Source organism: Pteropus alecto, unplaced genomic scaffold (assembly GCF_000325575.1).
Source record: "Pteropus alecto unplaced genomic scaffold, ASM32557v1 scaffold20, whole genome shotgun sequence".
NCBI classification, from domain to species: Eukaryota; Metazoa; Chordata; class Mammalia; order Chiroptera; family Pteropodidae; genus Pteropus; species Pteropus alecto.
In genome coordinates this window covers 35,175,219-35,191,829 of record NW_006436298.1, presented here as the reverse complement: position 1 = coordinate 35,191,829, position 16,611 = coordinate 35,175,219, and the positions used below count along the sequence as shown (strand labels likewise).

The 16,611-nt window shown below is 35.4% G+C and overlaps 1 protein-coding gene across 1 annotated transcript in view; it reads right to left on the bottom strand.

The window, feature by feature from the left end:
- MAN2A1 (mannosidase alpha class 2A member 1) overlaps positions 1-16,611 on the bottom strand; it is a 152,358-nt gene that overhangs the window by 7,796 nt on the left and 127,951 nt on the right. Inside the window, exons 17-20 of the mRNA XM_006913274.3 lie at positions 15,722-15,855; positions 12,908-13,049; positions 10,320-10,453; positions 3,181-3,375 (exon numbers count right to left, since the gene is read on the bottom strand). Coding sequence (XP_006913336.1) covers positions 3,181-3,375; positions 10,320-10,453; positions 12,908-13,049; positions 15,722-15,855 — 605 coding nt within the window. The remainder of the gene's footprint in view (positions 1-3,180; positions 3,376-10,319; positions 10,454-12,907; positions 13,050-15,721; positions 15,856-16,611) is intronic.

The window sequence follows — 16,611 nt, the reverse complement described above, 5'->3', positions numbered from 1 at the left end:
GCTGAACCACATCAGTGGGTTATTATATCCCCAGCCCCCACCTTGCCACCCTCACTGTTGCTTGAGCCCGTCATTCCTTTCTTAAAGAAAGGGGGACCAACTGAGGTGTAGAACTGAAGAATCTTCAAACAACAGGTCGGGGGATGAGAAAGCAGGAGTGTCCTCATCATGCTGCTAATGGAGACCAGGCAGGAAGAGAGATGTGTCCTTATCAACACAATGTGGTCCTCAGATTTATCATGGAAAAATTGTGAGGTGTTGGTTAGGAAACTGCTTATTTAGATACGGGTCATGCAGACCTCTAGTCTTGCTTGAAACCCAGCCTCTAGGATGACATTTCAATGGAAAAAATGCACTGCAATCTCCACTGAACAATCTGTTATTGTATGGGAGCTGCCAGCACATAACAATAGGAACATAATCCAAATGCATAGGTCTGACTTCTGGATTTCTGCGTTTAGTCATTTTTGTCTGTCTTTCTTTTAGAATGGAATTGCACTTGACACTTTTTAAGTACCAAGCTTTCTTCGAATCAATACTTATATCCGCTTCCTTCAATGATTATCTTCCTATTATCAAAGGTTAGGGGACAGAGAATAATTCTTTAAAGAAGTGATTTCTGAATGGAGCAATCAATCCCTTTGAATTAATAGTGAGCTTTTAAACAAAGATTAGAAATATGTGCAAAGAGTCAAAGGATAACACAGGAACTGTTAACAATTGATATTACTGCAAAACGACCCCAAATATTTAGTTCTGATCATGGTAGTTATCATTAGGCATTAATATTTTGGTCTTTATTCCTCTGGTCAAATATCTATGTTGTTAAATTGCTTTCTATTCCCTCTGCTAAAACCCTAGTTTGTACCTGAGTTGTACCTGTAAGCATCATCAGGATAACGACGTATGTTTACAAAGCACTTCTGTTTTCAAAGGGCTTTCACAGCATTATTTCATCTGTTTCTCACAACAGACCTTTAGCTGGCCTATCTGATATCAGCCCCATTTTATGAGAGATAGTTGAGGCAGTCTTCACTCAGCCAGCAGGTAGTGACAGTGGCACACCTGTCCAAAGGTGAGAAGAGCAATGGGAAACCAGGTGGCTATAGTGTGTAAGGCTAGCCTGTAGAGAGTCTGAAAGCTCAAGGACTGAACCAGTTTGGTAGGCAATGAGATTTTTAATCTGAGAAGTGATTAGATTTGTATGGTAGGAAGATAGCCAACAGCAGGAAGAATGAAAGGAGCAGGTAATCACTAAAAAGGTGATCTGGAAAACAAGAGCCAGCCTTAGATGGTACAGGGTAATCCACCGACTCTAGTCAGCTGGAGCTGCGTCCAGAAAACAACTTTCAAACAATTTTTGGAAGGAGTCATCATCTAAAAGGGAGGCTAAGGGATAGTGGCCTGCTGTGAACCCCAGAAATCCTCAGATCCTTCAGGTCACTTATGTTCTCTACTATGTATGCCTGGAGGTGGCAATCCGAGGTCTTTGGTGCCCTCCACCCTATCCTTTTGTTCTCTTTAGCTCATGATTTTATACCTCAGGGAGGTTATCCCTCTCTAGTGTGTTCTTTCTGAGTCAAAAAGTAGACCCACAAAGACTAAAGCAGAATCCTAGCAAGAACATACAAGATTTGCTCATTCAACAAATCATTACTGAGCCTCTACTATGTGCAGACCCTGTTCTAGGCAAGGGGATACACTAAGGAATCAAAGGAAAGCCCAGCTCACATGAAGCTTCCATCTGACCACATCTCCTGCCTTCAGGCCTTCACGCTTGCTCTTAACTCTGCTCCATCTGGATCATGCTGCTCCCAGAAATCTGTGTGAGTCTCTAACTCCCTGACCTCCTTCAGATTGTTTCCTATCATCACCTTTTCTGCAGGGCCCTCTCCAACCACCCTATTCAAACCTGCATTGCCTTCCAGAATTGCCCTTCCCTCCTTTTTTTCCCTTCATAATACTTATCACCATCTAAAATATTATATGTTTCTCTTATTTTTTCTTCATTATTTTTCTTCTCCCACTAGAATCTAAGTTCCAGAAAGGCAGGGACTTTCGTTTGTTTTGTTACTGACTGTATCCCTAGTGCCTCTGGCATTAAATAGCACATAGCAGGCTTGAAATAAATCCTGCAAATTCACTCACATGATCGAACAAAACTTTTGACACACAGAGATGAGCATGGAGGACTCTAACATTCATTCATATTCATTATTATAATTTATATATATGCGTATATATAGTTTTCCTACATAGTTAAGTGTACATTCCTACCTTGAACATACAGTTTTAAAAGCCCCAAATGTCCAAATTTGTAGGCATTTATTCTTACTTTATTTGGTTACCTTTAGTTATTTGTTCTTAAACATTTCTTCCTCTTATGTTGTCTTCAAAAATGAACATTCTTTTCTTTTCATAGTCAAGCTATTTATTATAAGATATTTCCCACAGAATCTATAACCACTTACTATTTTCAGCTAAATGAATGTCAATTCCCAACATCAAAACAGCCCTACGAAACACAAAAATGATGTCAAATATCTAATCTTTATTCTTTTTAAATGCAATCTCTGACTTTAAAAGTAGGCATATATGTAAAAGCAGTCTAACTGAATTAAAATTCTATACCTATAAAACCTGCCCTTGCTCACTCTTTAATATATTTTTAAATTTCTCCAAATAGTTGGTTTTTCAATGCAAAGGTTTGGGTTGCAGTGATTTTCGGGTGGAAGTTATGAATGCACAAAGTCTCTGATACAGAAATAATTAAACATTTTGCTTTCTATTTCTCTAACTCCTGAGAAACACTGGCTAATAAGAAGAAATGAATGGAAAATGCCAGTAGAGCTGATCTAAGGCCTGGTTCTCTCACCTACTAATTATGTGACCTTAGGCCAGCTTTAGCTTGCTTAGCCATAAGAAGAAACGTGAGATTCCCTGACCTGCTCAACACTGAGAACTTTTCTGAGAATAAAAAAAATAAAAATTAGTATTGGAATATGCTCTAAACTATTGAGCAATAGTCAAATAAAAGGTATAATGATTTTTTCCAAAGGTGAAGCCCTCTTAATAGTTTCTAAAAGCATAGTAAAACACAGCATTTTCTTCTTCTTCCCACCCACTTATACCAGGGTATAGTATAAAAAGTAATTTTTACAGACATATTTTGTAATTTACCTTTGACTGTATTGTCCTCAGGTTGACCAGGTGAATGTCACAAGGCAAAGATGACACTAATGGAGAGAATTTACCCAGCAGCTGAAGGGTGGGCATGGGGTTTTTTCCTGTCATTGACAAGACAGGGTGATTCAGGAAAGAAGAAGTTATGTGACTAAGGAGGGAAGGATAACTGACTGACTTCTTTTCTTCTTCCTATTGAGAAAAAACAAAAACACTTAAGTTATGTATTTGTAGTTCTCATAATATTAATTAAATTACCTGATGGGATTTAAATAGAATATAAAAATATATAAATACTTTGATTTTATTATATTTTATAAATAACAGTCTTGGATAATGCATAGATTACCAAGTTTGGTTCTAAATATGAGAAAATGAACAGTGTCCACTTAACTATGTTTAGAAATATCTCTTTTCTGTTGCTTTAATACTAAAAATCCTGACAACATTTTCCAGAAACATTTTTGAACAAGGTATAACTTTTTATAGAAACTCTTTCTCAATCTACCATAAAACTCTTAAAGTAGATGGGAAGAGATGTTCATATATTGTGCACATCATCAAATGTTCTCTTTTTGCCTTAGGATTTACTCATTACATTCTCATGGTTTTATTTATATACTTAACTAGATCATAAAGTTATGTGTTGATCCAAAGCTATGGTTTATAAATGTTATTCGATGACAGAATTTAAAAAAAAAAAAACTCAAAATAAGATTTTTAAATAACACAGGTGCCATATCTAGATTATCCGTTTTCTTTAAATTTGGTATATCATTGACAGTTGCTTCACTCTATTTCCCAAACAGGAACTGTTATACATGTTATACAACAGTTATCACACATTTATATGATATATAATTATTCAGTCTAATTTTAAAATACTTTAGTTTTTGCTATGGACAAGCATTTTAACATGTTCTAACATAAATAAGTCTATCAGGGCTGGGGACATACATGTAAAGGATGACATACCCAATTATTTAAATCAATGACTAAGTAGAACCTTAACCAATATTGCCCAAGGAATAAAAGCAGACACAGAAAAGTACTAAGAAGAGAAAATAATTTATGTAGAAAGTTTGTTTGATCACCAGTGACATCTGAAGCAAATTTAATTTTGTATCTTATTTTTTAAATGACTATTTCACTGATATCTTCTGATGTTGCATCCTTTTTGTAATACAAGGCCCAGATGAAAGAGCTGGCTACTTATCTGTGTGAGGATAGGATTTATAGGAGATACAGAACTTAAAATTCAGAACGTCAGAATAGCATTGAACAGAGGGTGTTAGTGAAGAGTGGCAAGCATCTTGCCAGGAGCAAACTGTAGATGTCATTACAATTTAGACCATGAAGAGAGAAGACAAAATTTTTTAAAGACAGCAGAGGGACACTGCAATATTAAGATACTGACAAAAAATATGGAGTCTGAAAGAGTTGTAAAAAAACGTCTATTCCACATTCTTCTTTTAAGGAAAGATTTAAAAAAGCATATAAAATAATATTCTCTAACAATTTTGAAATTTAATGCAGCTTGTAGAATAACATGAATAGAGAGGGAAGATTTTCAACAAGACACTTTAAATGTACTCCAAGATCAAAGAACTTCATATCTAGGTCAGGATTGCTGACAAAATAACTTTTGAGTAAGAAAGATAAAAGATTCTAACAGAAAGGAGAATACCTCTCTTATCAGATTCAAGTGCATTAAGTCCATTCTTGGTCAAGAAACATTCAGAAAAAGCTCCCTGGCTTTGTTCTAAGCTCTTGGAGGAATTCTTGAGCACTTCGGTGAGAAGGTGGGGGTACTTTTTGACAGATTATTGGTATCTGAGAAGCAGTAATGTGCATATTTACCCTTCTTCTAAATCAAAATTAGTTCACCTAATCCTCAGTGCTTCCCCTAAATTGACCATATATCAAAATGTCTTGGGGAGCTTTTAAAAAACATGGATCCCTAGGCAGGGGTAGGGTCCTGGGAAGGTGAGGCTTAAATGCTCCCTTCCTCCAGGTGAATCGCATGTAGTCAGAACCACACTGCTCTGTGGACCTGTGCTGGGAACTGCCGCACCGGACATCCTTCCAACTTTCTAGAAGAAACAGAGCTCCCTTTGGAATCAAAAGTGTAAGCCTCACTCTTTAACTAGTTTAACTAGTTTTGGATTAAAAAAAAACAAAATTCATACTCAAAAACATGTTAATGAAAAGTCTTGTCAAGGGAAACAATGCCATAAATAGAAGTACTCTGAGAATTCAAGAACTGTACCATTTATTGTCCTAAGCAAGATGAGAAAGAGAAGTATATAGAAAAGCGGTGGTTCAGTGATATATAGCACCATGAACAAATAACACTGCTGGAAGCTAGCTAGGCTGGGTGGGGCAATGTCTCACCAAAGGCTCCATCATCCACACACTTTCTTAACATATTTACAGCAACAAGGGGCCCAACAAGATATTTAACTGTTGAATTATCACTATTTTGATTAATCTCCTAGGAAGGTAATCTTTTAAATGTAACCTTATGATAATCCCAAATTATATAAAACATGTCTGCTATAAGAAATTTTACTTGTTTATTTGAGCTATAAATGAATTCTCCAACCTTGTAGTAACTAATACACTACTATAAACATTATTTGGTTTCTTGTTGGTTTGAAGGCTTCAGACTGTACAAGTTTAGCTTTCTCCTTGCAACATGCATGAAATCAAATTTTCCAGCACATTCTGATCCAAAACACACCAAGTTGACATCTTCTCCATTGGGTGTCAGCCCTTATTTCAGAAGTCAAACTTCTTAAGAGGCTCCTTGGTGCCTTTCATTAAGCCCACTTGATGATCCCAAAACATCAAAGGTTTCCATTTCATCTACATCAAAACTTGCTAAATTATGTAAGAAAATAAGATATCATTTTGTAGTCACCTTTGTTTATTCAGTATGACCTGACACATGGCAAGAACTTGATTATGTTTGCTGAATTTCACCTAATAATTTAAGAAGCAAATGCAATATAAGTAAATGGAGAAAAATATTATAGGGAGGGAAGGATAGAGTAAAAAGACAAATAGGAAAAAGAAGAAAGTGAAAATATATTGAATCTAAAGATTTAGAGATAAATATCACACAGCATGAGCTGAAGCTTAATGGTTTGTGGGCCTAATTTATCTATAGGAATGTTCTGGTAGGTTTGTATGGTATTAAAAAGTTGTTTGTTTTTCATCTAATTCTCAAAAGCAGAAAAAAGTCCAGGAGAGTTCACATTAAATCATTAACAACAATAACAAAAACTCCTCCCAAATGATTACCTCCCCCTTTTTTTTAATCCAAAACATCGGAAAATCAAGTCACAATGGGCCCCCACATTCTCACTGGAAACAATCAGCTGGAGCTAAGCTGCAGCTTCCAGGTGGGATGTGTGTCATGTACACGACAAGTCCTCTGGTCATCTAGCTTAAACATTTGCTCTTTAAACCTCACCAACCCACCTCATGCCATCACTCTCCTGAGTCCTGTAAGGATTTGAGTTTTTCATCTGATCTCTCCTAACTTCCTTTCCTTATACTTAAAGAACTGGTATCCAGAGGTAAGACTGATACAACTGTAACACTTGAACACATCGCATTTCTGAGTCCAATTTAATGTAACCTTTACTGCACCATCCTTCTAATTTCTAACTCAAGGCCCCCTTTACTACACTAGTCACCAGCAGAAAGATGAAAGCAAGTAAGAGTCAAAGAAACAAATTGTAAAGGGTCAATGTCAAAGAGACTATTCCTATTTTCCACTTCTGTTGACCTCTGAGTATCATTACATGGATGACAGTCAACCTCACATAGCCATAGTCCTCCGCTGGGCATTGATACATCTCATAGAAATTTCCATTCCAGTCCTTATTCTTACTGCCTCTCTGCAGAATACTCAAGAATAGAACTCACTTCTATTTAGTCATCCAGGATTACTCCCATAATGCTCCGCAGGCTCAAGGCTTTCCATGAAAGAGTCTGTCTGTCTCCAGGGACTATCTCCTCACTTCAGTTTCTACCATTGATATTTTAGACATTAGAGTCTGAGTTGAAAATAAAAACACTTTCTAGAAAATTTAAGTTATATGATATGTAACACTTCTTTATCAAATGTCTTCCTAATCATTTCACTAGAAATTAAAATGTATTTTCTCTTTTCTAGTTCATTTTTTATTTAAAAGAAACTATTGATTTAAGCCCAAGAATCTATAGCTGAGCAAAAGAAATATTTAACCAACATAGGATTAGGAAAACACTGGATCAAATTTAAATCAATTAGTCTCCAAGGAGTTTTGAATGGGAATAAACAAATTATTTAGCTTCTAAATGAAAGCTTTATAAACCGGACATGAAAATTCTTATTGCCATAGTTAACAGACGTTTTTCAAAGTAGTGTCTATATAGAGAGTAAAATCATAAAAGCCAGAAAAATTTTTAGGAGGAGAAAAAGACAGTAGCTGCCACCGCTCCAACAGATTTTCCTATATAGTTTTAGTCCTAAAACTAAGCTATAGTGTCATAATTGATTTAAACCATGAGTTCCAAGAACTGGTATAAATTTTGACATCTAAAATAGATATTAAAAACTTTTTCCTGAAAGGTTCTAGATATCAGAAAAATTCTTTGCTTTAATTAACTATTGCCATTTTATTCAATCAACTAATATTTTACTTATGGAATGCTTATCATAGGTTAGGAGGCCTGTGGGACACAGGAAAATGAAGTAGACAAGTCTCATGCATATGATGACAAGTCAGTAAGCAGTAACTGTGATAAATACAGTGGCACAGTGTGTTGTCACAGCTCGTTCGTTTATGCATTTGGGTATTCATTCACATAACATATTGGGTGCTTCCTCTGCTAGGAACAGCTTAGGAACAGAGAAAGACAGCCCCTACTCTCAGGGAGTTTATGGTCCAAAAGAAAATGACAATGATCCAATGACACACACACGGAGAGATGCTCAGTTGTGAGAGAACCACAGAAGAAGGGATCTGACCTGGTCAAAGAGAAGCAGGTGACGAAGTGAGCTCTGCTCTGAACTACGACCGAGTCTCCTGGGAAAGAGGATGAAAAGGCATGTACAAAGGTGTGTGGGGGAGGTGCATGAGAAGTACCAGTGGGCCCAGGGCAGAAATAGTGAGAATCATGCTAAATGAGGATGGGGGACAGGCAGGGCCCACATCATGAAGGGCTCTGTAAGCTGTAGTAGATTTTGGCTTTTATACTGAAAGCAATGAGAAGACATCAGTGAGGTTAAGCAGAGGGGCAATGAGGTTCAATTTGGTTTTGAAAACCAAAAATTCTGCTTCCTGGGTTAAGAACAAATACGGCAGAAAAAAGAGAGCAGAATGGATATATCCAGGAAACACATGATGTTAGTTTACATTAGGGTGGTCGAAGTTAACAAGTTTAAAGATTTGAAATATTCAGGCAATGAGGCAGCCAAGCAGTGGTGATTACTACTGTGAGAAAAAGGCCAGTGAGGGAAAAGTACCCATGAGAGAGGATTCCTAGATGGCTGGCACTGGATGGAAGAGGTGGTGCTCATCACCAAGAGAGAACACTGGGAAAAGGCCAGGTTTTGGGGAGTAGGGAGATCATGAGAGTCGTTTTGGATATGTTGAATCTGAGGTATCCTTAGAAACACAGAAAGAAATACCAGGAAACAACTAGATAAATGGGATATGTATTTGTGGGTTCCATCTACATACAAAGCCAGGAGAGTAGGAAAGACTGCAGAACAAGAATGTATAAAAAAGAGAAAAGGAAAAGGCTTGGGGTCAAGAGTTAGAGAGCTCTGATATTTAATGGCTGAATTAAGAACTATCAGTGAGATAGGGGGAAAAAAAAAAAAAAACTGGCCAAGAGGAAAGAAGAAAACCAAATGAACAAGGCACCATGGAAGCTCTGGCTAGAAGTGTTTTAAGAAGTGATAATGGTCAAGTGTCAAATGCGCTGAAAGGTGAAGTGAGAGGCTGATCAAACACACCCGCTGGATCTACTGATGTTGGCAAGAATGTACAATGTAGGCCAAAGCCAGATAGAAATGAATTGAGCGTAAGAGGGAATTGCTAAAATAAACTCATCCTATAAACTCTGGCTCAACAGGGTAGTGGACGTAGGACAGTAGTATAGGGGAAATGGAAACGAGTGTGAGTGAGGGCTGTTTTCTGTTCTAATGTTTAATGAGAGAAAAATGAAGACTGCTTAAAAGTCAACAGAAGGGATTTCCTAGGGAGATGTTGGCTATGAGGGGGCCTGGAGAGCTAAGGAGGGAGAATAAGTGGTAGCAGGATCCTGAGAAAGATGACTGGGGTAAGTTCCAAGGACAAGTGGAGGGACTGGCTTAAGATGGAAGGAAGGTAAACATCTCTATTGTAAAATGAGGGAGGAAGGAAAAGGTGGGGGTTGATACCTGGTGACTGGAACAGAGAGCCCTGTTGAATGACTGCTCTCTCTCTATAGTGAACGGTGAAGTCATTGGCTAAAAAGAGCAGAAAAGATTTGAAATGTACAGGAAAAGGGAGAGTGGAGTAAGAGGAAAAAGGGACATGTCAAGGGCCATCTGAGGTGGTGAGCAGGTCATTTATGGAGGACTCTGAAGGTACTTTTTTGCTGCTTAATAAAGCATATTGTCAGGGTGGTTCATGTCCAGTGGAACTTTGGCAAGACCGTTTAACACGGAATGCTGGATTTTTGCTTTGAAGAATGAAAACTAAACAAGCAGACAGACAAGTAAATCCATTTTCAACTGATGAGTCTTAGAAGTACACTAAGGTTTCTTACTAATCAAACATAATCTCCTAAGTATATGACTAAGGTCTACTCTTTAACTCAACTCTTTCAAAATAATTTCAAGAAAATTCATCTAAACTGATTCCTTAACATTACTTTATATCTTCATAATAAAAAAAATTAAAATGACCTAAATGCAACACAATATAAATTATAAAACTGAAGTTCTCTTTCTTGTGAATATAGGCTACATCTATTATAAACTACAACCATATAGGAAATTGTAAAAAATAAAAAAGTGAAAAGTCATAATTTCAAATTGGGGTGGCAAAGAACAATTAACATTAGAACATGCAAGTTGTTTTTTTTCCTACCATATCCACGACAGTTCTTTTTTCTAGTAGTATTCGAAATAAATTAGCTGTAATCTTGTTATCATAGACACCTTGCTCAAGGCCACGATTATCATCTTGCATGAGTCTTCGATCCATGATAACTTCAATCTGACCTATGAAACAAACAAAAAAACTAGCCAGGGTTATTTAATACAAACATTCCTTGAAGATCACTTAAGTACGTGCGCAGTCTCAAATTAAGTTTCTCCTCTAGTCAGGGAGACAGATCTATGCAACCAACGGTCCCACGGACATTTTCTCAATAATGGCTCAAAGTAACTAGCATAAATTTCATAAAACATGATTATATTTCTGCTTTTCTTCATTAATACCTAGTTAAATCTGATAAGAAATTTAAAAACAGGACAGGACAGATTAAAATTAAAATTTAAAAAATTAATCTAAAATTAAAAAAAATTAATCTAAAATTAAAAAAAAAAATTAATCTAAAGAGTAGATTAAGTCCTCCAAAATTTTTAGTGGCAGCATTTGGAATATAAAAATGTTTACGGGGTTCATTATGAAACACACATCACACATGGAGTAATAAGACAAATACAGAAGGTAGGATCTAAACAGGATTTGAAATAGTTTTGGTTACACGATATATGGTGATTCTCTGAAGAAGCCCCTAGGATTTGTTAACATCTGCCATGTACCCCCTGATATTATATTAGTGGCATCACCACTGTCCTGTCTCCTCTGGCTCAAAAATGTGGTTCCTTCATTGGCTATGCAATAATTCTACATCTCCTCTAGCTTAGATTGTAAACTAATGGTTAGGTTGTAAGATTACAAACTAAAGAAAGTAAAAACCAAAAACAAAAAAACACAAAAATACCATGCAGAGTCACATATATTATACTAAAAAAATTCTAGTTTTATGTGTACTTTAAAAATATATGTATATTCACCCATCCACTAATTCATATTTGTTACTGTACTAAATGATGATCCGGCATAAAAGAACAATAAATAAAAGATTTTAATAACTATTACTCTTACATAGTCAAAACAACTGTTTAGTTTCTTTCTTCTTAGTTTAGGTACCCAGGACATAAAATGACCAGCAATGGTTAGAATTTTCATTGTTACTACCTCTAGATTTTAGAAGACAACTGTCTAGAATATTCCCATGCCTACCCAAAGTTTGATCACTTCACATCCAAATTAGTACCTTCGGCAATTACTAACTCTTCTCCCTGCCTCCAATTATTAGTCCACATAATAAGTGACACTAGTAATCTCTTGGACTGTACTCAAATTGTTTTTGTTTGTAGCTATTCAAATACTGGGGTGTTTAGGCATCTACAGCAGGGCAAAGGACCTTTACTTCTCAGCTCACCTTTATTAGAGAAGCAAGGTAATACTGCTTGGTTCATGCTGCTGGAGTCCTACAGTACAGTTCCCTGTTTAGAGCCCAACTTTGAGAATTTAAGGCAGAGTTTTAAAACCTGTGGGTCAGGAGTCACATCTGGCACAAAGATGTTTTATGTTCTGATATTTAAAAAATTATGTCAACATTTACAGATTGGGCAACTTCATGTAAAATTCCAGATTCCTAGGCTCTTCAAAAACGGAAACTTTTGGCAACACTGGGCCCCTTTCCCCATGGAGACGATGAACTGGCACTAAGCAGTGCTGCCCGGCTGACATGGGGACTGTGCTCTCCAGTTTGCTCAAGTCCCGCCCCCTACTGAATCCCCAATGTGAGGCCATTATTATTTTTATAACTGCATTCATGTCTTTTTGGCACGACCTCATGACTTCATCTAATGAAGGCCTAAAGAAAAATGAGGAGTAGTATGTTTTTCTGTATGTGTAAGTACAGAATGTATGTATATGCCTAATATAAAAAGTGAGTTTGTGTCAAAGAATACACTAGGCATCCGCACTCATTTATTGTCTGCCTGGCTTCTTGAGATATTTGTCTTAGCAACTGTTGGTATAAAAGGAAGGAAAACAATTGACGTCATGTAAATAATAACTAAAAATATGTATTATGAAGGACAAAAGCTTCCCAACAGTAAGTTTTACAAAAATGAATCAGTGTACACAATTTTCTTTCTCCATCTCATTTTCTCTTTCGGGATCCTTAAAGTATTGTCAGTCATCTCTTTATTTCTGTTATCTGTATCCTCTCTATTCCCTTTCTTCTTTCGTGTGGTAGTGCTGTAGAAGGATGTGATTCAGATAAAGACCAAAGTTTGAACTGTAACCTCCCACCTTTGCAAACTTAGGTAGATTATCTAAACTTTCAGAATCTGAGCTTCCATATCCATTCGATCATGACAATGACACAGACTTCTGGAAACAATGGGTTATCAAGAGAGGTAAATTATTTTGAAAAACAATTAGTTTCATAAAATTTTAGATTCCTGTTCTTCACCTGAAGATTGAGAAAATTCATTATTTTATGTTGTTCTTACAAAACCCAAAATTAACTAGTGGACTGATTCTCAAAAGAAAGCTGGTGTCTGGAGATGATAATACATATGACCAACATAAAAATTATACACGTGGAACAGAAACTTACAAGAGCAAAAAAGAATCTAAAAACTACATACCACTTTTCAAACTTGATACACCTGAAGACTGAGCAGAGAGCAGTGTCAAGCGATGCTCAGCATCCTGTATATACGCCATTGTGGTCATCGGATAAACATTTGCTTGAAGAGGCAATTTGCTCATTGTCATTCTAGGTTGAATCTATAAGACCAAAGAAGTGTCTTTAAAAAAAGAATTGAGTGATATTTACATATGTACTTTTAAAATATTAATATTGACTACAGATGACTTTTTTCCCCCAAAGAAGGTACAGCTTCCTTTCATGTTCAAGGTTAGAATTTAAAAATTAAAACATTCTTTAAAACAAAGTGAAGAAAAATCACAAGGATCTTAGAAAACAATTTTTAAGAGAGAAAGTTAGAACTTGTCCAGAGTTTTAAAATAGGCATCCAATTTAAATTCAGAATAAATATCCTTAATAAAAGTCTTCTAGCTCTCCAATATTTGCATAAAACAAATTATAAAGGTATTAAGTATTCATTTCTCATCTAAATCTAACATACTGCTTTTGTAATGAATGCTAAGCATAATAGCTCTTTATCCCTTTTCAAGACACATCTCTTATAATTCTTCTTCTAAAATGTTTTAATAAATACTATGGATCTCCCCATCAAATCCTCTAACATATTACATTATAATAATCAAATGTATATTTATATTTAAAAACTATTCCATGCTTACTCTTCTTGTTCCCTTTCAATGCAGATAGTTCCAGTTTTTTTGGTCTAGTATCTGAATGCGTGAAATACAACTCTAACATTACTTTTTGAGAGAGACTGACAATGTACTAAACTAGTATGGGTCAAGGAGACTCACTGAAAGCTCAGGAGGAGACCTCAGAGACTCTTATCAGGAATCTTATTCACATCACACAAAAATGCCATCTCTTCTTTTAAACTCATGAAAATTGGACATGAAACTCAAGCAGAAGAGTAGAAAGTTATCATGTACTGAGCACCCATTAACACCAGGCACAGTACTGGACACTCCAAAAATAAGATCTTTCATCTTCACAACAACCTGGCAGTCTTTTTGTCTACTTACTGGTTGTACTGAATAGTGTTTCCTCAAATTCATAGTCACCCAGAACCTGTGAATTTGATTTTATTTTGAAATAAGGTCTCTGGAGATATAATCAAGTTATACTGGATTAGAGGAGGCTCTAATCCAATGGTGTCCTTATAAGAGGAAGAATATTAGGACACAGAGACACAAGGATAAGACCATGTGACAGGAGAGGCACAGACTGAAGTGATGTGTCCACAGGGCAAGGAGTATCAAGAATTGCCTGAAACCACCAGAAGCTAGAATAGGCAAGGAAGCATCTGGAGGGAGCGTGGCCCTGTTGACACCTTGATTTTAAACTTCTAGTATCCAGAACTGTGAGGGAATAAACTTCTGTTGTTTTAAGCAGCACATTTTGTGGTAATTTTTATCACAGCCCTAGGAAATTAATAAACTGGTGAGGAAACAATTATAGAATGGTAAATTAAAAAAAGAAAAAAGAAAAAAAGAAAAGCTAGCTTGAAAGAATTCTCCATTTTTCCTTTCCGATCCTGATCTTCCCATTCCAATTAATTCATATACTTATTAAAACAAACAAACAAACAAAAAAAACCAACATTTAAAACTGCCACAACTATGTGGCTATTACCCCACTCTACACCTGTAGGTCAAGTTTTCTAGTCTTGCCCAAGTACTATTCTTTCCAAAGCTTAAATAATGGCCGACTTTAAAAGTAGAAATATTTGGGTTATAGACTTAAAAATAATATTTTCCTATTTATTCAAGTGTACAATCTTTGAAAAGAAAATTCACATTTTTACTAAGTTTTTTTTTTTTTTCTTTCTTTCATTCATGTATATATCCACACGAACAAATAATTGCTTCTGGAAGATTTTCAGAAAAGACTTTCTTTTGTATACAAGGAAAATGAATCACCACAAAGTAGGGGCTTCATCTGAGAACCAAACAGCTGTAGCAAAATTAACATGTTAATTCAAAATGTATGCTGCAATTTTTACGCTTTGGAAAAAGGTTTAAATTTAACTTTTGCAGGAAATCAAAGAAGAGAAAATTATCACAATCCTGTCCACTCATCCCAGTTGAAAATCAGACAAAGTAAAAGCATTTATTGTGAAATTATTTCTATTCGTAGCCAGAAATTTCTAAAATGCTAATGCCTCAAAATCATACTAATGTTTTTAACGGTATTATTTCAAAGGTATGTTATCACACACATTCTAAATCTCTAAACATAGAGATTTTGGTAACAATCAATAGAGCACCATCAAATTAGAGAACTGATAATATGAAAAATTTCTATGAATCAATTCCTTGATAGGAAAAAAAAAGATACTATCCATCAATCTCTAATTACATTTTCTTTCTATTAGACAAATTCTTTTTTTTTTTAATTTTTACAAGTTTATTTTATATATAAGGTAGCTACATTAACATAAATTTAAATAAAAATTTTAATGTACCTACATTCTTGATGAGATTGCTTTCATTTCATATATACACTTTAGCATCAAGGTATTTAACATGCATAATGGTCAACAAATCTTCCTTTGAAAAAATAAATCCTTACAAATAGATACTCTATAAAATAGTCTATAATATATTTGTTCTAATTTTGGAAATCTGGTTAATACAGAACCTACAAATGCCTGTTAAAATTCAGTTTTATTTTAGAAATAATTTGCAAACTTAAGCATGTTTTTCAAAGGATCCAAAATTAACTGGCCCATTACCATATATAAGTTACACACTAACTTATCCATTACTTAGACATTTTAAAAGAAAATCACCTGGTATCCATTTAGGTCCGTAAAAAATCTGTTTTGGCTGTTTATGCTAGAAGAAATTCTCATTGCAATCTCATAGTTCTGTTCTTTTCGGATGTCCACAATATTTGAAACTTCCACAGACTGTCCTTCTATTCCTAAATTTAAAATAAAATACACATTAATAGAAATTAATTGCCCTACTTTTCTTAAATATACTACACAGAACTCCTTCCAAAGTTACATATATTTTCCTGTTTTCTACCTCCTATCTTTACCATCTCTCATTTGCTAAGTGATGTCACAATTCACCTCTTCTTTTTTCTTTTTTGAAATATCAGATGGTAGACTGCATTTATTCAGGTATACATACAACTTAACGGAAGGATGTAGAGGTTGGGATGAGATAAATGTAGATGAAATATAACATGCAAATGATTCTCCAATGAGTTCTAGAGGAGAAAGATGATATTAAATGAGAAAAGTCAGCCCCACTACAGGCCAGTGCATCTCTTGTCTTAACTGCTATTCCCCAACAGAGCCATTTGAACCTACTTCTTCACCATTCTCTCCTTCACACACTGGAAATGATAAGCAGTGAAATTTATACTTTGTTGGTTCAAGAGACAGTGTATTATTGCCCATGATCTATATCTAGGAAAAGAGATGGGAGATCCAATAAGAGGATTTATGGCTGAAACTGATATTACCATATTAGTATTTTGGAGTAAAATCTGGAGAGCTCCCGAGAAGTTTAATCAATTTTAATTAAGTTTAGTATCTCTTAGGACCCCCTGTTATGGAATATTTCATTGTGCATTTTGCTATATAAAGCAGAAGACAGCTTGAAAAGGTCCCAGATGTATTAGACTTTTTTTTTTTTTTTTTTTTTTTTTTGGTTTAAGCCTAACGTT